Source organism: Lagopus muta, chromosome 2 (genome assembly GCF_023343835.1).
Source record: "Lagopus muta isolate bLagMut1 chromosome 2, bLagMut1 primary, whole genome shotgun sequence".
In the NCBI taxonomy this organism is placed as follows: Eukaryota; Metazoa; Chordata; class Aves; order Galliformes; family Phasianidae; genus Lagopus; species Lagopus muta.
In genome coordinates this window covers 75222102-75244114 of record NC_064434.1, presented here as the reverse complement: position 1 = coordinate 75244114, position 22013 = coordinate 75222102, and the positions used below count along the sequence as shown (strand labels likewise).

General features: G+C 41.3%; 1 protein-coding gene across 5 annotated transcripts in view; it reads right to left on the bottom strand.

The window, feature by feature from the left end:
• Positions 1 to 110: 110 nt before the first annotated feature.
• The window catches only part of SDCCAG8 (SHH signaling and ciliogenesis regulator SDCCAG8), a 100493-nt gene continuing 78590 nt past the window's right edge, over positions 111 to 22013 (bottom strand). For 3 of the 5 annotated variants that reach the window (XM_048937582.1, XM_048937585.1, XM_048937586.1), the window contains 2 exons: positions 4683 to 4809; positions 111 to 3511 (listed from right to left, as the gene is read on the bottom strand). In XM_048937582.1, coding sequence (XP_048793539.1) covers positions 3461 to 3511; positions 4683 to 4809 — 178 coding nt within the window. In that variant the 3' untranslated portion in view covers positions 111 to 3460. The remainder of the gene's footprint in view (positions 3512 to 4682; positions 4810 to 22013) is intronic. The other 2 variants (XM_048937584.1, XM_048937583.1) reach the window with 2 other exon arrangements.

Sequence of the window (22013 nt, the reverse complement as noted above, 5' to 3'; positions counted from 1 at the left end):
TGCTGGTAGTGAGTCCTTAACACAAGCCTGATGTATCTGTGCTAGGCTTGCGCAGTCTCCTCTTCCACATACACATGCCTTCCCTTGAATACAAAAGGATGCAACCAGGAGAAAAAGAATTAATAAACTAATTTATTAGGACTGCCATCGGTAAATAAGACAGACATCTGTATTACAAAAATAGATAAAAACATTTTATAAAAATTGTAGAAATAACAAATCCAGTATGTGCTCCATCACAGCTGTTGACATTGGATCGCAGTGTCTTAGGCAAGTCTGAGATGTCTTCCTAGAAAGTTCAGTAGGGGAGTAACGTTTCAGTATGTTGATGGCACTATAGTTAAAAACAAATGCAAAGCAGGTGAGGGTAGGCAGCATGTCTGCTTCTCTGTAAATGGTTCTCTGTGTGAGCTTCAGAGAAGCCCAAGTTTCAGGCGCGTACAGAGGAGAACTGAAAGAAGAAAGAGATGGGAGCGGAGCGTAAGTAGTGTGTATGGAGCTACTTGCACTTCTCATTTGTGTCACTTCAGCCTGGGGGTGAGTGCTCAGAAGAGAAATACATAAATGGTTAAGAATGTGGCAATTGTAAACAAGCACTGTTCCAAGGCTTGGCTTCCTGCGGGCCTGCTGTCCTGCCTCTTTCTAAGATCAGAACTCTTCCAGGTAACAAGTGCAGGAGCTGTTTGATTTCTGAAAAACAAGGTCTCCCTGAGCTTTAGCCATCACTCGTGTTTAGCAGTAAATGACTGAGCTGCTGTTTTGGGGCACGTCTTAGATCCTGCCCCTTCTCCCTTCCAGTAAGGAGGAGGCAGGGTTGTGCCAGAGAGTGTTTACTGTGAATTGTACAGACTGTATATGGGGTGGGCAGCTGTATCAAAACAGGAAGCTGCCTGCACGCTGTTAGAAAACCTCTGGTGGGAAGGCTAATATACAGTTTTGAAGCTCTTGCATAGCTATTGTTTGTGCTTCCTCAGTAGCACTTCAGCACTTCATTAAGACCGAGAGATAAAGCTCTGCTGGAGCTGGGGTGGATACCCAGAATTAAGTGACTGGAGTTCTGAAATTTGAATTCTAAGAGATGTAAATGACCTCAGAAATAAAAATAAACTTTCCACATCAGCTGGTTTTATGTTAGAGGACTTAAGGGTTTTTCTTTAAAAAACACAACAAAACTTGATAAGGTAATGAAGGCAGAGTTAAAAAAGGATTTATAATGCTGCAGTTCATTAAAGAATTAATTAAAAACAGTAACATGGTATTTTTTTTTCCAAGAATACATGCACCACATTACCTGCAGTGGTGATCAGTGCGCTGCAACACGAGCAAAATCCAGGGAAAGACATAGACGTTGAACTCAGTATCAGTGAGTGCTCAGAGGAAGCCTCCTCTGTGCTGCACTAACCCCTCTGCGTAGGGCCAGCACCAGACAGAAGATGACAAACTACACCCACCCTGCACTGCTGTGCTCCTGGCCAGGCACCTTGCAGGAGGTGTGGATCCTGCCTACAGCTGCAGGCTCATGGAACTGGCCATGCTCACACGATGCAGCACTGGAAGCATTCCTATCAGGGCAGCCAGGCATCAGATGCTGTGCTGGCTGTCTCCCTCTCTTCCTTTCATAGTTAAATAACTCATCATTGCTCAAAAAATCATACCTTGTCTGCAGAATGTCACTGGCTGTTACAAAAACCTGGCAGAAGCACATTTTTGTACATTAAGACTGCACTTAAGGCCCTCCTCCCCACCAAGTAGACTCCTGAAAGAAGTGAGGACCTTGTAAGGATCAGCCCAAATCAATTCCGACATCTAAGATGGAAGTGCTACTCATCTTATGGCTGTGCAAAGGGCAGCTTCAGCACTTAAGTTGAAAAAAAGGGCAAACTAAAGCACTTGGGAACCCATCCAAACTCTGTGCTTGTTGCTGGGGCCCCACAACAGACATAAGAAGACAAAGAACATCTCAGCTCAGAACAGCTGCAACTGTAAAAGTACCTGTATGAAGTGAGGGGGGGGGAATATACTCAAGGTTGAGTATATTTTATATTCCTTTTAGGAATAGTGGTTTAGTCACAGGCTTGCTGTAAAACAGGACGTCTCAAATGAGTGAGGAGGCAGGTTCATTGGCACAATCTGGAGAGCACGGGGAGATGTTCAAGGGAGAAGGCAGATCTGGCTGGTGGTAACCCAAGGTCCCAGCCCCCTTAGCTGTGTGCACACAGGTGGGACACGGCTGGCAGTGGCCCCTCAGGCACTCGCAGTCTGCAGGGGGATTACAAACCGGGACAGATACCTACTTCTGTATAACTGATGGACACCAGGGCAGATCCTGCAAGTGAAGAGCATTCCAGCATTCAGAAATGTTGGGTAGACAGTACTGAGTTTTTTAGAAATCTCAGTTTTTTCTCTGTTTTGTTTTGTTTACTATATTATGTACACTCGTATTTAGTACCCAGGATGGGAGCTGTGTATCTCGCTCTCTTGATTTAGAGTGACCGGTGATTTAAGACTTTCAAAAGCAGAAACTCAAATTATGAATCTTCCAAAAGCTTTCAAAATAAGAGGTATAAATCCTGTAATTAAACTTTTGTCTGCCTTCAGGTGGATCTGCCTATGGTAAACTATATTCCATTATTAACTATTAATGACATCTATTAAATACAAGTGTAATGGCTTCATCTGCAGCACACACTGTAAGCTCAGGCTGAATTATCATACCAATCCTTTTTAGCTCTATGAAAATTAAAATTATGATTTGAGAATCTTCATCATGTTGTACCCATTACTGCCTTACGCTGGAATGACAAAATCCTACTTCTCCACTTCCCAAGGTCTCTGCCTACAGCATACTTCACATTTTAGAAAAGAAGATACATAAGGGAAGTTTGACAAGGAAATGAACTGGGAAAGCATTAACAGTGAAATAAATCAGTGCTAGAGTGGGAAGGTGTATAGATAATTGGAGCCTTCTGCTATCCTCTGTCTGTGGGACAAACAGACAGAGCCCCAAATTTGCAGGAAGGTGATTTACTGGGATTCTTCATGTCATTGTTTCAAAAGATATAATTCATTGCCGAGAATGTCAGAGACATTTTTGAGTCCTGTGGCATTTGCCTTGGTCACTCCTGCAAGTTCCCACCAGGTCAAGATTTGTATGTCTTTCCTTCCAGTTTAAATTTTAAAGGTTTTGTTTATTTTGTCATGTAAACCTGCTTCTATTGTGGAGTGCTTGCCCTGATCTTTAAATGTGGAGAAAAAACCACTCCACAAACAACACACTGACAGTTTCTAGCCCCAAAATATTTCAAACACTTTTTTCTCCCTTTTGTCTTGAAGTGTTTGCCAGATTCAGCCCACATCTGCAAATAGTTTTAGCTTTCTTTCCTCTCTCTCCTTTTTCTCTATATATAGTGTACAGAAAAAATACCTACTTGTTCTCATTTTTCTTCATCCATCCAGTTTTTTACTTGATTCCATCTGTGTCCTGTTTGAGATCTGCGTCCCATTTCTTTTCCTGAAATACACAACTGCTTATCTTCCAAGATACAACAGCAAATTTCACTTAGTGTATCTGACATCATTTTGTAAGGATTCAGTATAATTGGTTTCTCCCCCTTTCCCCAGAACCCAAGCTAACTGTAAAGGGTAACAATTGAGTAAGGCAGTAAACCAAGGTATATTTTCACCTTTAATCAATACTGATTACACAACTGAAGTTAGAAAATACATCTTTCTAAAATAACTAAATACATCTTTCTGTATGTAAAGTTTCCCATTTATGGTGAATTGTCCTTTTCTTCAAACAATTGTCTGATACTCCAGGCAGCTCTCTTGGGCTGAATCCCAGTTCCCAGAGAACACTGCTGTTTTAAATAGCTGCAAATAGGTTCTTAGTACTCATTTTGTAATAAGTTCTAAAAAATTTTTCTTCTAAGTGTTCCCAAGTAAAAGCATCCTCTGAAGCATAATCAACTCCTAATGAAGATACAAAAGGAAGTCAAGACTTGATAGCAATATAGCTCAATGATAGTTTTCATCTTTTGTATGATTTTTGTACTTCTGCCCAACTCAATAAAAGCACATTCACTTCCAGATAAAAGAGATTATCAATAACAGAATCCCTGTGGACTTCTTATAAAGTCTTTTCCTATTACTAAGAGTGCTTCCCTTCAAGTAGTCATTTTCATCTGTGAACAGCAAACCTTCCTTAGCTGCCTTACAGAGAGAACACTGCTGTTGCCCTCACGCTTGCCAGTAGTTACTACATGCTGATAACCCAACACTATCTTAGTTACCAGGTTTGTCTGCCACAACAGGAAACAACAGGAAACCCTGCCTCAGCTACTGTTCAAATGATAATGCTGTGGAAGAGCGAATTTGCCTTATCTCTGAATAGGAAACACAAAAATCTTCTGATAAGAAAGCTAGGAATTGTAACCAAGAATAACTGCTGCTGTTCTCCTGTCTCTTCAAAACACTTCTTCCTTTAGTTTGGGCTGAAGTGGGACTCAGGTCCAGCTAACAGTCTCTCTCCAATTTAATGGTCTAATTTCTTTTTTTCATAAGTTAATACCTTATTTAAAACACCAACAAAAGCCAGCAGTTGAAAAGAGACTGCTGGTGGATTTCTCTGCTAAAGCTGCAGAACATTCCCCTCAGACTTCCTTTTCTTTTGGCACAAGTACCTGTGTTCGCAGAAACTGCACTTCTTCTGTCAGCAGCTGCTTCTCTTTGAAGAGCTGATTCTGTTTGTTGAGGAGCTCCACGAGCTGCTGGGCAGTGGCCTGGCAGTGCTTGTCCAGCTGGTGCAACCTGGAGAAAGAGATGAAAGGATTGCACTTTGCCTGAAGTGGGAGTGCGCTGCAGGGCTCAGACATTTGCACTGCAGGTGAAGCTCCCAGGTGACAGAGCGCTGTGTGGCATTGCGCTGGGACTGAAGTATTGCTCCCAGGGTGGGCATGCGGTGCATTTTGACTTGATGCTTTCAACAAGCATTTCTACATGTCTGCCCTTCTCATGACAGGACAGCAAGTCAGTGTCACAACATCAGTAAAGGCCCCAGAGCTGTATCCCAACATCTGCAGCTATGCAAGCTATGCCGTAAGCTATGCCTTGCTCTTCTCCAGCATAGATCAGGTGCTCTCCAGCAGAGAGGCAGGGATTTCTCTGGAAAGACACAAAGAGCCCAAGGGTCCCGCTTTGTGACACTGCTATACAGAGGGCAGCTGCACCTTTTCCTTTTAATCCCCAACCCCAGACATCTCCAGTGACTGCTTAGCACTCTGAGTGCCACTGTGAACATTTTTATGTTTGCCTGGATCTGTAGCAAGGGAAGTAAATGGGGATAAACTGGAAAATGCTTTCACATTAAATGCATTTCATCCATTCTTTAAGTGAAAACACCTTTAACTAGAAGACCTTGCAGATATCTTTGAATCTTTGTAAATATCTGAATCTAGAGAAAAACGTGCTTGGGAAGCAGGAAACAACTTGCTTTTTGTTATGGCTAGTTCTAGATCCAAACTTTCCACTTGTTTTTTTTAAAAGGATTTCTTGCTCAACATATTGAAATACAGCTTTCACTAAACAAGGTGCATGCTGCATCTCTCGTATGGTCTGTGTTTTTAATGGAATTAGTTATATGCTCACAATAAGGCATATGATTTTCAGAATTTTTTACTTTCAACTCCATGTGGTAGCTTAGACTTGTACAGCTGTCATAACTCAGCTAAGATAATTGCTCTGAATATTCACATTCTTAACCAGGATTGTTCAAATGCCTGCATTAGTAAACACCTCCAAATTTCTTGATAATGAAATCTCAAAATTTATATCAAAAACAGCATTTAGTGGTCTGTATCTGTCAGCCACTTTCTTTGAAGTCAAATTACAAGAATCCTACAGTGAACAATCTGAATGGATATATTTCATCCTGCCCTGTTACTCTGCTAATACATATTGCAGAGAGGGATGTGGGGAGCTGCAGGAGCATCTCCTGGGGATCAGAACAAAAAAAAAAACTGCAGCAGGGCTGCAGACAGTGACAGCAGGTTTGTAAATATCCAATGAAGTAAACAAAAAGACCACTTTAATAGCACAGAATATTCTGTTAAATACATACACACTGTGCATTCAGTTTCACGTTCCCTATTACCTTCTAAACTGTAGCACATAGATACATGGGCTGTTCATGCTTGATTTCTTTACTGAATGTGAATTCAGGGGCATGGAACTCCCCAAAAAACCCAACAAAAAACCCAACCCGAAACAAAATTTTCTCATACAAAATGCCCTTGCACATTTTTTTTTTTTGTTCTGTTTTTAAAGATACTTGCACCTACAGAGCATCAGGTCGCTCCCACTGAGTGCAAGGACAACTGCACTGTTTGCTGGAGACAGTGTATCAGTTTCAGACTGGAGAGCTGAATTCTGCTTACGATTTTGCCATTGATTTCCTTTAACTTGACATTTTGCAACCTTATCACACTTCTTTATTTGTAATAAAGGCATCTTCCAGTCCTTTATTTATAGAGCACCTACTACTTTATAACAGTACTTGTAGGTAAGTGTAACTGGAATGTGCTGCCTTCAGGCAACCAAAAAAACCTCCAGTGCCACCCTACTTAGGTAGAGCCTCAAGGCTAAGAGATCCTCTGTGTGCACGGTCACCTCAGATAGTACAAAAGTCCCATTCAACAACGACCAACTACAGTCTGGATTCAAGCCATTAAAATGCAAGTTTCTGCTGAGTTCCTCATTACATTAGTACCTTTCCCACAATGCTAGCATTTCAGTCTGTTCTAAGGGTCTTTGAGAGACCACCTTACACAACATTTCTGACACTGCAACTAAAGACACAGTTAAGTGCACAAACCTCTCATCAACATTTCTGCAGCAAAACGACCAATGCACCCTGCATGCAAAGGAATCTCCACTGAAGGAGCCCACAAGGAAAGGACCTTCCCTCTTCCCTTGTGAGTAGAAGGCTCCAGCTGAAGAGACCACTTCAGTGCAAGGAACAACCTCCAGTTCTGGCACACAGACTGAAGTATTTTCCAGCTCATAGAAATTATATCAAAACTACACTTTCTACTAGATACTCAAAGGCAGCCCATGCAAACCACAAAAACATCTCTGGATATGGGCCTTAAGTGCTCTCCATTGTAAAGCTCCGTATCCTACCATATCCTGTAATGGGTAATTTGAATTAACTTTTGTAAATACAGAATTCTCTAGCATGTTTCATAACTTTATCATGTTACATCAGTCTTGCCCCTTAAACAGAGGTAGAAAATGAAGCAGGCGCTGAACTGGGCTTAGCTGACAGACCAAACCTTTACTTGTATCACCTGTAGCCAGCTCCAGATACAGGGTTAATAATGTTCCTTCCTACAGCTCAGGGTCATGATAACGAGGGAGTAGATCTCATCAGTGCACATCTCAGTCTATTAATTCCCAAATTCTGTCTACCATTCTGCTCTCCCAAAATTGCTGCCAAGCTGGCCCTTGCTCTGCACGCTGGGATGACCAGCCTGCTCCAGTGCAGTCAGCTCCCGAGGACAGGCTCTGGGCCCTCTCACAGTGTCTGCTATTACGTGTGACATGTGCAGCACAGCCACACATTCCCATATGCATTGTATCTGGCCTGCCTGCTGATCTCGTAAATGATTCAAGATGAGAAATGAACAGCTCCACCCACATTCACTGTACTTCCCATATGTTACAACTGCACATCGATGCCTGCCATCATTTTTACAACTGGGTGACAGAACCTTCTGCACATTTTGCTAATACGAGTGAGTGAGGTTGTGCAGTCACCACATTCACTTCGGCAACACCATCGACTGAGCAAACATGCACCGTGTCCTGAGCGTGAGTGGCCACTGCACAACGGCCCACACATTTCCCAGTGAGTTCATTTTCCCACTGGAGCATGAAGAGCTCCCCACTTGGGATGTCAGTGGCTGCTGCTGCTCTGTGGCCTGGAAGCACTGAAGAGTGGGACCTTATCCCACAGTCTGCCACGCTGTTTCAAGGCACAAGGTTCAGAAACATGTTATATTTGGACTGCTTACAGGACAACTTTACACCAATGAGTAGCTTCCATGTAGTCGCAACGTCCTTAAAGTATTTTTCCACTCAAACTGAGCCAGCCTAAACCAGAATTCCCATTTCTACACAGAGGCAGGGGACAGACAGTTTTGCACAGAGCATTGTTCCACTGGAGAGCAAAGCAGAGGCATCGCAAGCCACAGCAAGCACTTCATGGTGAGCATTTTGTTCTGATCCTGAACACCTGAGCTTGAGAGCAGCTCTGTGTCAGAAGGGCTCTGGGCTACCTTACCAACTTTGTGCAGCTCATGCTACAGCCCACAGAAGGGCTCATCTCTCACTGCACAGAAACTGAACTTGGATCTGAGTAGGCAGTCCTGGGGTGAAATAGAAAGGACAGGTGCATTTTGATACATTACAGGTAGGAGCAGACAGCCAGAAACTCCATGAACACAGAACGCAGAGCAGATCTAAGGCACCACGGTGAATTCTGCCCAGAGGAATTAACTGCACAAAGCTGGGCTAGTGCCATGTGCCCTACAGACAGGAGTAACAGCTTCCTTTTCTACAGCCCCAGCACTGATCCTGGGGCACCTGCCAGGCCCCAGCGTGGACGCTATGAGCCCCTGCCCCAGGGAAGTCGCAGGCCCATTAATCCACAGGCATCTGTGAGCCATGTGGGAGAGCCGGTTCCACAGGGGCCGGTGGGGCCTGTCAGCCCTCCTCCAGGTTGTAGGGCTGACATGGAAGAAATTAACATGCTGGGATTGGTGGGCAGCACCCGTCCATCCAGGAGTGGGGATCAGTCCTTGACAACGCAGAGGCATTAAAAGGTTATTTACTCTTTCGGCACAGTTGGGGAACTAACGTAAAATGCCTTCCCTCTACTCTGCTGAGCAGAATCTGCTGAAATGGAGCAACTGGATTGCAGCAACCTGCAGCAGCTAAATCACCAAATCCAATAACCACGCTGCATTTACTGGCACACATCTTAATTAGGTTTTAATACAAGTAATCTGATAACTACTGCTGGCCAGCCTGTGCGGAGCTGTCAGAGCTGAAAGGGCCGTTACCACCCCGCCAAAACCCCCCATCTGTCGGTTGCTGTGGAAACGGGGCAGCCCATCAGGCCAGGGCTCCCTGTGGCAGGGAAGGGCCCGAGGCCACAAAAAGCCTGAAAAGGGGACAGGCAGCAGCATGGTGCAGCATGCCGTCTGCAACACCTTCCTTACCGGGAGGCTGGAGCACCAAGTGGGAGCATCTTGGTGCCCACGTGCCTGGGGATGGACCTGGCAATCAGGTGCTGCTTCTGGTGACCAGGGGAAAGATGGGAGCAAAGGCACAAACCCCAGGATCCTGCACAGATGCTGCTGAAGGAGGCTCTGCCCCAGAAGGAAGGCGATAGCAGACCTGGTGGTTGTCCATTTGTGTAGTGTATGCCAGCCTTAAAAACAAACAGGGTACAGCAAGAGGGAACAAGCCAGTTAGGAAAGACAACAAAACTCAGCACTTTCCTTCAACAAGCTTCCATCTCTATTAGCACTGACTTAGGGCATCTTGCCTATTTGCTAATTTGCTATTGTACTGAAATGGTAGGAAGTAGTTAAGGTAGGGTACTTCACAGATAGCTGTACAACAACACATTTAAGGAGGTTGGCTTGTATATTCAAATAGAGGGTTAGGAAACACCAGAGCAAAAGCTCTCTGTGCAGCCTCTTCTGGCCCTGGCTCCCACCTCCACAGCAACTCCCGTGCTCTCACCTCTTCCCCAGACAATTCCCCACCATCACTGCTGAACTGTTTCAGATCATAAGTTCAGACAGTAACTACTCAAACTGTAAACCATAAGTTTTTGTCAAGCCCAATGAAATTACAAAGAACTTAATGTCTTAAGCACCACACAACCTGAAACACAAATGCTGGTGATCATATCTTGGCTAAGATAAAGCAGGTACCAGCTAGGGCAAAAAAACTAACCCATATGCATCAATGATCAGACTTGCTTTGTCTGTGAGAGTTACAGAAAACAAGACTTGCTGCCACTTGAAGAGTTCAGGTGTACAGCTTATGGTAAGAGAGGACCAGCCTTTCTCAGCTGCCCAAACTGCTGTCACTCCCATCTTTCTTGCAGGGACATCAGTATGGGCTCCCTCTGCTTTCCAGCTCAGCTCTGCTACTCTTCTATCCTCACTTTTCATAGCAAGAGTGAAGTTGCCCCTTTCATAAAGATAGTAAAATTTACTTTCAGCAACTCTACATGTCTTCAATCAGCTCCACAGACTACTAGGACATTTAAACTAGTTGTAAAAGTTAGTTCTTGCATTACCATCTGCATCATCATTGTGGTTTGCAACACTCACAAATTCACACAGTTTTAAAGAGAAATTAAACAAGAACCTATAAATTTTGAAATTTGAAATGCAAACAAATAGAGAACTATAACTCAAAGCTTCAATATTATCCTATGCTAGTATTTAAGTTGTTGAGGCACAGATCAGGACCTTGTGACACGAACATCTCGAACAATCTCCCTAAATGCTCCCCAAAATTAAGCATTATACAATCTATCCTTTAAGTGAACCCCATTCTCCCTTCTTGCTTCAAAGGCATAACACTATGATCTAGCTTTGTCATGTTAAAGAAATATACAGAGAAAAAAACTGTTAAAATACCTGATAATGGTGAATGTCTCAGTTCTGTCACACTTGAAGCTGTGATTTCTAATACAGGGAGATGGTTTAGGACACTTTAACAGATGTTTCTGTGGCATTTACCACCAGACTGAAATCCCTACCAAAATTCTGTTTTCTTCTAAAAGGCCAAAACTGTCGTCTGTTCAGCTGATAAGAAATGCAATCAATACCAATTCTAGTTTAGCAAGGAAAGTACTCGCCTACACTACAAGCTGAACAAACTGACCCAACTCAACTTGAGATTAATATCGCTTGCAGAGTCTGGAATCAAACACTTAAAATGTCCACATTTTACCAGGGGTCTCTTGACCCAGACAGTTCTTAGCTAGTGAATCTTTTCTTCTTAATGTGTATTGAGCAATCTCTAAATTCCCCATTATTAAAGACACTCTTAATTACTTCACACACTTCTCAAAAACCAAGTGCGTGCCGTAACAACAACTGCAAATAGGGTCTAATTTAAAGTTCACATAGGAACAGTAGCTTCCATTTTTTTTGAGATACCATCACTGACTACTGGAAAATATCTTCACTTTCAGAGCTGGTCCAACAGGTTAAACAAACAGATCATGTAGGAAACCTGAGTCTGGGTCTATTCTTGGGCTTCCAGTAGCTCATGTCTGAAGTGCTGAAGAGAATATTAACAGCCTGCTCTTCAGTAGGGGGTGTTGCAGCTGGGCTGAGCTGATATGACAGTCACTTCTAGCCCACCTGGGTTTGGAAGGAAAGAAACCATTCAAGAGAATGGACAGGGTGTTGTAAAAGACACGGATGAAATGTTTATTAATATCTGTGTCTGAGTCCCTAGGCTAAAGAAGTTTTTCTTCCTTTACAAGAATTCAAAATTCTATCACCCATGATAACGATACAAACTCTGGATCAGCTTTGTTCTAGAAAAGAACAGTTCCTATTAATAGTTTTTGCTTACTGCTGAAAAAATGTTTACATAATAATTCTCCAAATTATTCAGGCTATTAAATTAGAATGCCGTAAAACATCTTAAGAGAAAAAAGGGGAGCAGAGCTGGAAGCAGACAGTGTTATAGAAATACAATGAATCTTACAGTCAGGCTCTGTTTGTAAAATATTCACCTTCCAATTTTGTTGTGTGCTGGACAGAACAGATTTTACACAACTCCCCAATCAGGAAACAGTGCCTTGGTAATGATGATAATGAGACCTCAACCTTAGCAAGCCTTCAAAAGCGACTGCTAACGTTCAGAAGGATCATTCTACAAGGTGCATATGTACATTACTGACATATTTTTTTTCTGTACTTGTGTTACTAGTTTTAACACTTTTTTTGTTTTACTTGTTAGAATGCATGCTCCATTTTCCCCACAGCTTACTGTTCATTCTTATTTCAGACAAACTTGAACCTTTGCAGGTTGCTAGCTGGTGTCCACACAAAACAATCCTGATATCCAAGTCAGGGAGATGGAGAATTTTTTAATGCAATCTGCCAAATCTGAACTCTTTCCTTCAGAAACACTTTGCCTTTAAAAAGAAATACCCAGCATGAACCTCATCAGAAGCGACATGTAACAGACAGTACATGTGGTGTTTGGGCAGGCGACAGAGAATTCAAAAAAAGTCTTTACTTTTCTATCCCATGGCATGTGCACAATGTGCATGTGGCCCAAGCTGACATCAGGGATTTGAAGCAAAAAAGCTGATAAAAGCATCAGCTTCAGTTAATTTACTTTTTCAGACATTGTCTTAATTAAAAAAATACTACTGCTAGAAAGGGTAGCGCAGCTGAGCTACAACTGCTTCAGTTGTTTCTGACAGTTGCAATTACAGGCTAGCAGCACAGCTTTGAGTTCAGTCCTGCTGTCCTCACTGAGTCCAAACTAGCTGCTGTCAGCAAGGACTGCAGGCACCGTATTACAGAGAGCATAAAGCTTCTGCATTCAATGCCATTACTACCTGTGTTGGAAAGGTAAAATGTTTCTCACCAATGGCCTTTAAATGAGAGCTCAGTAGTGCCAGGTGTAGTCCTTCTGATCCCATTATCTGCAAGGGAGCCTTCCCAATTTAATACTTACATATCACAGCCCTTCAAAATGCTCTTCAACATAAAAAAACCAAGGCTGTTATCCTGAATAGTAAGACTGCTATGAAAATATCAGTGTTAAGCATCTTTGCAGGCATCATCCATTAGCTCCTTTGATTAAGTCCCATCACCTTTATTTGCACCTCTGACATGCAAAATATGCCCCTCTTCCAGCATCATTGCAAATGTGCGATTTTGCCTACAAGCTCTGGAGGACTAAACACATTTGCTTACTTTTAGGGCTCACACAAGGTTATCATGGTTTTCAAAAATTAGTGAAATTATTGATATACAGAGCGTAGTTTTATGCTTGTGACATACAAGAGGATGAAGATGACTTCAGTGTAACAGAGATCATTTGTCTGTGCAGCATATGCAGATACACAACTTTCATACATGACCATTGCTCTCTCCACACAGACCACAATGCTTCCATTTGTGAACTTCTCCCAAGCCTAACTTATTCCCTCCTCTCACATACAGCTCTATCACACATCTATTTTCAAAGTCTATTGCATTTTGGAAAGAAAAAGAAAAAAGGAGTACTGGGGAACATACTGAGTGAAAATATGGATAGGATAATGGGAAGCAGGTGATGTCAATAGATCAGTTGAACAAAGAAGTCCAGGACGTGCATGGGATGTGGAGAAGAGCTGTGCACAGGTTTACCCAAGGAACTTTTCGGCTTTTACTTCCTATTAGCACTGGCTGGGCAAACAAGCATGATTCTACCTTTCCTGAACTGCTGCTGTCATGCAGCACAGCCCTTTGGACAAGTACCTATCTCCCTGGCTCCTCTGGTATGCCATAAAGCTTCTGTAGAGACTGAAGCATCTGTAGATTTCTGTACAGAATTCTGTAGAGACAGCATCAAGAAAACACTAGGTGAGGAATGTCACACTGAACACCAAAAGCAGGGGAGATAGCATGGGTTACAGAAACAGGTTTTCCATTGGAAAGAGCAGAGAAGAAATCAGTTTCATTGTGAGAAACCAGAAGTCAGAAAACTAGGAAAAAAAAGAAAAAAAAAGCTGAATGGTCTGAGCAGTATTGTCAGGTGATCTCCATGAGGCTCAGCTCTTGTGAATGCAGAGTCCACATGATCTTTTGCCGTAAACTTTATTAAAAACACAGTGAATTTGCATGTGAAATATGTGAATATGGCAATTCTTCAGAAGCACTGAAGGAAAACAGGGAAGCATTTCAGAGAAACACATCTTAAAAATGATTCTCTGTAAGAGTGACTATTTCATTATGTGCATATATTAGTTCAATTTTGGTCTAAATTTACTGCACCAAGCCTGAAGCCTGAACTCAATCTTTGCTACAAAAAAAGGTTTTATTCCTGCTTTAGAGGCAAAAGTCATTACAGTTATCTTCAGTATAACCATTAGCACTTCCACAACAAGCAATATGACTGCAACCCAACAGTTTGGAGAAGAATAACACACTCAGATCACAGCCAGTGGGAAGGGTCCTTTATGCCCTTTAGGTGACAGCACCTAAGGTCACGGATGAGAATAGCCAGCCTAGTATCTCTCCAACAGTGGCACAAGGCTGTTGGAAGTTATCAGGCAATCTGAGTACAAATGTGCCTCCAGCCTGGCTCTCCTATGTCTTGGCTTGGCAAGTCAGTGAGCAGGCACCCTGCACAGGCATCCCACTGCGGTAAGACTACTGGCATTTTCCAGCAGAAAAATTCATTCTGTCCAGAATATGCATGTACATACACTTCTGTTTTCCATGGAATTTCAGTTATTGTCAAAAACCCCAATAAAGCTATTAGTCTTTTCTTCACTACAAGTTACAATGTATATTAATCATTTTCTTGATGCATCTTCAATATAAATACAGGAAATTTCCATTTAAATTGTTTCAGAAGACCTTGCTTAGTTCTGTTAGGTAAGTTTGCTTTTCTCCTATTTTCTCACTGCCTCATGAGGTTGTGGATGTCCCCTCCCTGGAAGCATTCAAGGCCAGGCAGAACAGGGCTTTAAGCAACCTGGTGTAGAGGGATGTGTCCCTGCCTATAGCAGGGGGGCTGGAACTAAATGATCTTAGAGGTCCCTTCCAACCCAAACCATTCTATGATTCTGTATTCCCTGTATTCTATTCTTTCAATGGTAAGTGACAGTAAAGCTTTATGAAACAAGAGTTTGAAAAGAAAGCTCAGAAGTCCTGACATTCTTTTGGGAGCTGATAACTCACATAAGTAATTGAACAATTAAGTGCCTGAAAGCACCAGTAGAAAATAAAGAAAATAAAGGTGTGCCTGTATATTTAAAAAGACAACCATGGTTTTTGTTCTTTTAAGTAGGGATACAGATAAAGACATTCACAAAATGGGAAGCAAGAGATCCACCTAATACTAATCAGTTACTTGCCTTCTAGTCTTGGCAACCTCTGATGCTATAGCATAACTATACTGTTATTCACAATTCATTATTGAGTGATCTACACAGACAAATGCAGATTTCTAAATGAAAATACCCTTTTGGTAATGCACACTGCTATGTTAGTGAACTCGCATGCTACCAGCACAAAATGCAGCCAGGATTTCTGGAAGACCGCAAGTTCAGCAGAGGACACAGGAGCAGCACAGGCCCCCATGGGCTCTCACCGGCCCGGCCCCATTCCTCCTCAGCAGCCACCAGACGGCTGCCTAGAGCCCTCCAGAGAGGTGCTGGTGGTCCTGGCACGGCTCTGGGCGGACAACTGCCCACCTCACACCTGGCCCAGCCATGGCGAGGTGACGAACAGGCTGACAGAGCCAACCCAAGCCTCGCTCCCCGGGGAGGCTGCTTTTCATCAGCGCTGAGCAACATATGTGGGCTCAAGCAGGGGGGCACGAAGGCGGCTCAGGAAAAAGTGCGCGCTGCTGTAACTAAACTGCAGATTAAGCTGAAGGCTGCTGTTTCCTAAGCTCCAGATAAGGACCCTTCTGGACAGTAAGAACAAAAAAAAAAAGAGCAGTAATTATAGTTTTACTTGTAAATTGTTGTTGATTTGGACTATATTAGAAAAGCATTTGTCTCAGATTAAGATAATATATTTTTCAGCAAGTATCCTCAGTAGGGCAGATGCTTCTGCAGTTAATGACTTGTTTCTAATGTCTTTGAAACATAACATTGCCTGCTCAGCATGTATTTACCTATGACTGAATATCTAGGTGTCCCTCATGTTATCTCTTCACATAAAAATCATGGTATGGAATGATAATGTACTTAAAGTCTCTTCAAATAAAATAATCCTAATTTAATTGAACTCTATTATTGTAGCATCAGATTTTTACATTTCCTTTGAAAGAAATGGCATGGGGGAGATAAAACTGCACTGACAGGTGTAGCAAGAGGCAAGATTTCATTGACATCCATAGAGTAGTCTAACATTCTATTGTATGACAAAAGAGAAACGAATAAAACCTATTTCTGTTACAGATCTAGATACAAAAGCCTTCCTTCCAATCCAGAATAACTCCTGTGAGCTGCAATGTGAACTACTGAGACTCCCATAAAGCACAGAAAAGCCCACTGAGAGTCCAATCCTGTGTTAATGAAAACAAAAGGAATTTTGCCTTTAATAGGAGCAGGCCCCTTGTTTGCATAAAGAGCAACTTGTCTAACAGAATACGAGTGCCAAGCTGGTGCATTACAGCCACCAGCACAATAGCCCCAATCTTGTTTTTAACTAAATAAATCCCAGAGAGAGCAGTTCCCCCTCAAAATCTGGGCATCAGCTACAAATTAAATGAATCGGTATCTCAAAGTGTTCACGAAGGATGCGGGAAATCTGCAGAAGGGCACGAGCCTCTCATTTCAAGCAGAAGGAAACTGCATGCTTTCATTATAAAATACGAGAGCGTGAACAAAAACCCTTAACACAATAGTTCTTTCAGGTAGAAAGTTCAGAATTAGATCTGCAAGTTTCCTGCATGTTAAAAGAGGAGCACAGAATAACGACATAAAAATCCTTCACGAAAAACCAACAAGCAAGGATGAAGCAGTACCCGCCTGGGGGCCAATTGCCTCTCCAGCAGCGGTAAGGCTGTTACTAGGCTTGCAGTACCATTTGTTCCATTACACAATCTCCTGAAGCCTTTTACAGAGAGCTAAAACAACTGCCTGTACCAACACGACACATGGCTTTCCATCCCGACTCTTTGCTAATCCAGACGCTCCAACCATCTTTCTTTAAGATGCCATATGGTTGGCAGAAGCCTGTAGATCTAGCAGCACATCTGCTTGTATGTTACTTCTCCCCTCCAACTCCCCCCTCCACACCACAGAAGAGAGAGCAAATAATTATTTAACATGTAACCAGTTTAACTGTATTTAAAGAGGACAGGAATTATTTAGCTCTAGATATTTCAAACAATATAGATGGTTGCAGAAGGACATTTGCCTATCAGTGATCTGACAAATACAGAGAAGCAAAACAAAGGAATGAAAGGCACATGGGCAGAATGACTGCCACATTTGAATTATTTAAATGACTGCCATTTCAGACCTTATGCCCTAAGATTTATTTCCTGCATTGCTGAGCCACTGAAGAAAGGATTGAATTTTCTCTCTGCTTTTGTCAGAGGTGACTCAGACAAGCAGACTAGGAAACTGTAATATAGTGAACCGTGCTTTGTTAAGCAAGCAGAGTGAGTCTGTATGCTAATGACTCTGCAGGAATACACTGACACACTGATTTTTTTTGGTGTGATGAGCAAAGATTATTGACACTGTTGAAATCCTGGTTACACTGGCATGCAGGCATCCAGGTTGTCTCTTTCGAATCCAGACGCTAGTAAGACAGGCTGCAAAAATAATTTTGTTTGTGATGAGCTATCATTTGACCATTTATGACATAATTGACTATAACAGAAAAGAAAATATACACTTTGGGGCTGGAATTAAAAAAAAACAATAACACCTACAAAACAGAAATTATAAATAAACGTGCCAATAAAACTCTCATCAACCACTGAGATTGAATAGTGATCTCAGTTAATGAAGGACAGGCAGAGATGGAAATGTGTAAGGACAGACGGCACTTAGCAATTCTGTCTGCTGAGGATCTGCAGCACCTTTTGTTCAGAAACACTATTTCCTCATTCAACTTTTCATGCATAAGTAAAATAAGACATCAAAGAGATAAAAGATAACAGTTCTACCTCAAATGCTGCTCACATGTAGTGTTCATGTGATTATCCACACAGAGAGACAAAGTACACAGCATAAGGAACACAAAGCACATGTGTACATTTTAGCGTTTTGCTAAAATAGAAACTATGTATGGATTTGCTCCCAGTAGTCTCCCCATATCAACTCCCCATTATACTGAGCACAGAGCATCTCACTGCCTGAACAGAGACAGCTTTCCTTACAACACAAGAACACTTGTGTTTGACCACATAACGTTAGAAATAAATGAAAGAAGGAGAGGCAAGGGCCCACCCTCACAGAAAAGTCCAAAAGAGTGTTTCTGAGGACATAACATTCAACTTCTAAGCTATTTATTGTACGGTTCGTATTTATTCTCCTTTTTTTCTGTGTCTCAAGGTAATTCTACATTTCATCAAATCTGCCTTGAATAGTTTACTTTAAAAAAAAAGCACAACAAAAACAACAAAACAAAAAGGACACCTTCTGCTCCCATAATTCTATTATTTTCCTTTTTCCTTGAGAAAAAGATGACAGAAGTTCAAAACACACTTGAAATTCAAACTCTAAACTATGGCAATGTATTCAATGATGCAGCAATTTAGCTCAGTTAAGATGTCATAAGAGTTAGTTTACTGACCATAATAAATAACTGTAATAAGAAATGTTCATAAATAACTACGACTTAACATTATAATACTCTCCAGAATTTAGAAATTACGGAACTACTTAAATGTCAAAAAACACAACCAACACCCCAAACCAAACACACACAACACACACAAAACCCCACAAAATCTGGAAAAAAAACAAGTCCAATCCTCAAGCCTCTTAGATGAACATCTTTCCAACCTAGTTTGTTTAGCATACATTAATGATGTAACCTGACCATTAATCGCCTTTTATTTCAGATCTTAAGGACCAGGCAGAGCCACCTGCACCACCCTTCTTTGAGGACTCTGGGAGATGTCAGAGAAAATTTCGGCCCAAACAAAATGTATCCATTAACATCCCTTATTTCCCCTGGCGAAAGGCTGCAGACAAATTTTCCTCTGTATTTTCCTGAAAGATTCTCAGTAAACCAGTCAGTACTTAGTAGGTCAAAATACCTATTTTTCTCTACTTGGTTGCTTTGAATACCAAAGGAATAATCAAATCAGCAGGATCTCCTCTGAACTGATAGACAAAACCCATCATCTCTAACCAAGTTCAGCATCTCTCTGAACATCAGCTGTGACAGAAGCTCCAGAAGATGCTGTGCTTGGAGCACTGTCACATAGATTCTCACATCCCATTCCAGTTCCTCACCGGAGAGTTTCAGTACATCCGCCCTTCGCTAGAAGCCCATATAAACATCTGAAACTGAATTTCAGAAACAACAGGACTGGCCAAGAGTGGTCCCCTGGATTACACTTTGGATGAAATATATCATGCTTTGGATTAAATATTTCAGAATTTATGGATTACAGTGGGCATTGCTCATGACCACTGCAATAGGAGGCAAAGCACATAATTTAGATATTGGCAGGAGAAGGAAGGTGAATTTTGTATACCTGCTATATCTTCTTGTTTCAGAACAGGTGAATGAGACCATGGGCATCTTCGCCAAAACTCACTGCATACTGACCATTACAGAAAGAATGTAAATGCTTTTCTGTGATACATTCTTTCTCTTGACAAACGGTGGGAAATTATGAAAGTGCAGTGTCTGTCACGAGCTTCTCTGTTTCTGGAGACTAACTACACTGCTTCATAAAATGCTCACCCTCAGTGATCTCTGATCAAAAGTGCCAGTGAGTTCACTGGATTGCAGTTTGGACCATTCAAGAACACCTGGCTCTCTTTAATTTACTAATATCACAGTGACATAGCTACAAATGCAAAACAAGGTGTTTATTTATTTGTTTGGTTTTGAAGAAAAGACAGTTCTTATTGCACGGAATACTCAAGATCATAGAAATACTTTTAATGCTTGAGGTATTTATACTCTAGGTAAACCTGAAACGTCTGATATCATTAAAGTAATGATTGTAAATCATCTACTCAGTTCCATTAGGCACTGCACTAATTTGAAGAAATAACACAATATCCCTCTTTCCTCGAGACAAAGAAAAACAGGGGATTGAAAGCAAAGTCCTTTTAATTTGAAAAGTCCTGCATAAGGAAGTGCAGATGTTAGCAAGGGAATGAGGTTTTTTCCCTTAACACACCCATTAACAAAACAGAAAGCATAGAGCCACTACAGCAAAAAAATGACAACACTTCTAACTGACATCTTTTGTTTCACAATTCCTGTTTTGGTATCATTTCTAGATGGGATAGTGACTGCGTATTTAATTTTAAGAATACAGTAAGAAAACGTATCTCACAGAAATTAAGTATTCAATAAGGCACCTGAAAGACTTCTACTAACATTTCCTCATGCTATTCAAACTATTTCAATGCAAGATTAAAGAAAATAGAGAAATTACAAAAATATTACAGAATATTTTTCATTTTCAGATCTGCAGTACTGAAATTCCAAATTTCTGCAGTTCTCAGCTCTGGAAACACCCTTCCCCTCATCCTACACACACAGACTGTGCCAGTGTTCAGCCTCCACGTTTTGTAACATCAAAAGTGCATGAACAATACACTCTCCTGTGAATTATTACTTATTCAATAATGACATGCATCTTATATATGCACAACTTACTATATTCGTCTATTATGATCTATCACTGAACGGTGCACATCCATTTACTCCAGCAACATTCTACAACATTCTGAGTTCTGAAATTTTACGTGCCTTGTGATGTCTCCACCACCATCACAGCACTCTTATGACAAAAATTAATATGGATAAGATAATTAAGATAGCCTTCTAAAATTAAACTCTGATCTGAAAGGTACATTTGAACATTTGGGGACCTCTCTTCAGATGCTGACAGCAAGACATGTGAGCGGATGTAGAGAGAATCTGGATATATGGTTCACATATGGGCCTAACAAAAGCAATCTCTTCATATACAGAATCTATTTCTCATGCTAAGTCTACCTTGTTTTCTAATGTCATCTGAAAGGAATGTTGGAATCTGGGACAGTTTTCCACATCAGAGTCTGTTATTTAGCTGCCTGATGTCAGAATTATTATCTAATTCCACAAGACTTCTGTAGGTTTTTTTTTTTACTTGTTTTTGTTCTGTTCTTTTTTTGTTTTGTTTTGTTATGCTTTAAGACAAACAATACTACATCTTCTTAGGAAATATTTTACTTTTTCCTTATTCTTATTTCCTTACACCCAAAGCACTGAAATTATAAAGGTATCCTTAGTGATAGGAGCAACCTTTGCCTTTGACCTCCTTTCCTGTGTGTTTTTTTCTTAAGGTAAGCTTGGACAGCATATTAAATATTGGATTTCCCCTACATTTCCATTTCAGCTAAAATGCAGCTTTCTGAGTAAAATGACCCTTGGGGTTATATGGTATGTGGCTTCACACGAACCTTTACATGACAGAACTAACTTAGTAAGGTTTATTTTCCACTTCTTCCTCCTGATTGCTTTTTATCTTCAGCAGACACATTGGACTCCGCACTGTACAAAGGAGTGCTCAACATGACTGCTCATGTAGCACTGTGTCTGGGACCTATTTATTTGGATGTAGACTCAGATGAAGAACTTGTGCTCAAAAAAATTAAGTACTCAGCAATCTCAAATGATTTTTTTTTTTTTTTTTTTGGTAACAGTTACAGTATCACAGTTGTAGTGCACTACTGCAAAAACAAAAAACCTTTACTTTTACTTAGGGAAAAATATTCAAGCAAGGAGAATGAAGACAAAAGTTGTTTGGAGCTGCCCAACTATTTTGCAGTTAAGTCACCACTGAAATCACTTAAGTCATCAGAGACAAAGGGGTTTAACAATTTACAGCAAGCTAGGAGTCACAGGTTTCACAGACAGGTCTTCATTTAGTTCCACACATGCCAAAGAAATGAAAAATCCCCTTTTTAATTCAAGGTCCTAATTAGGATGATAACTGGAAGAATTCCAGAGCCATCACATTTGAAAATAACAACCTATCTATTT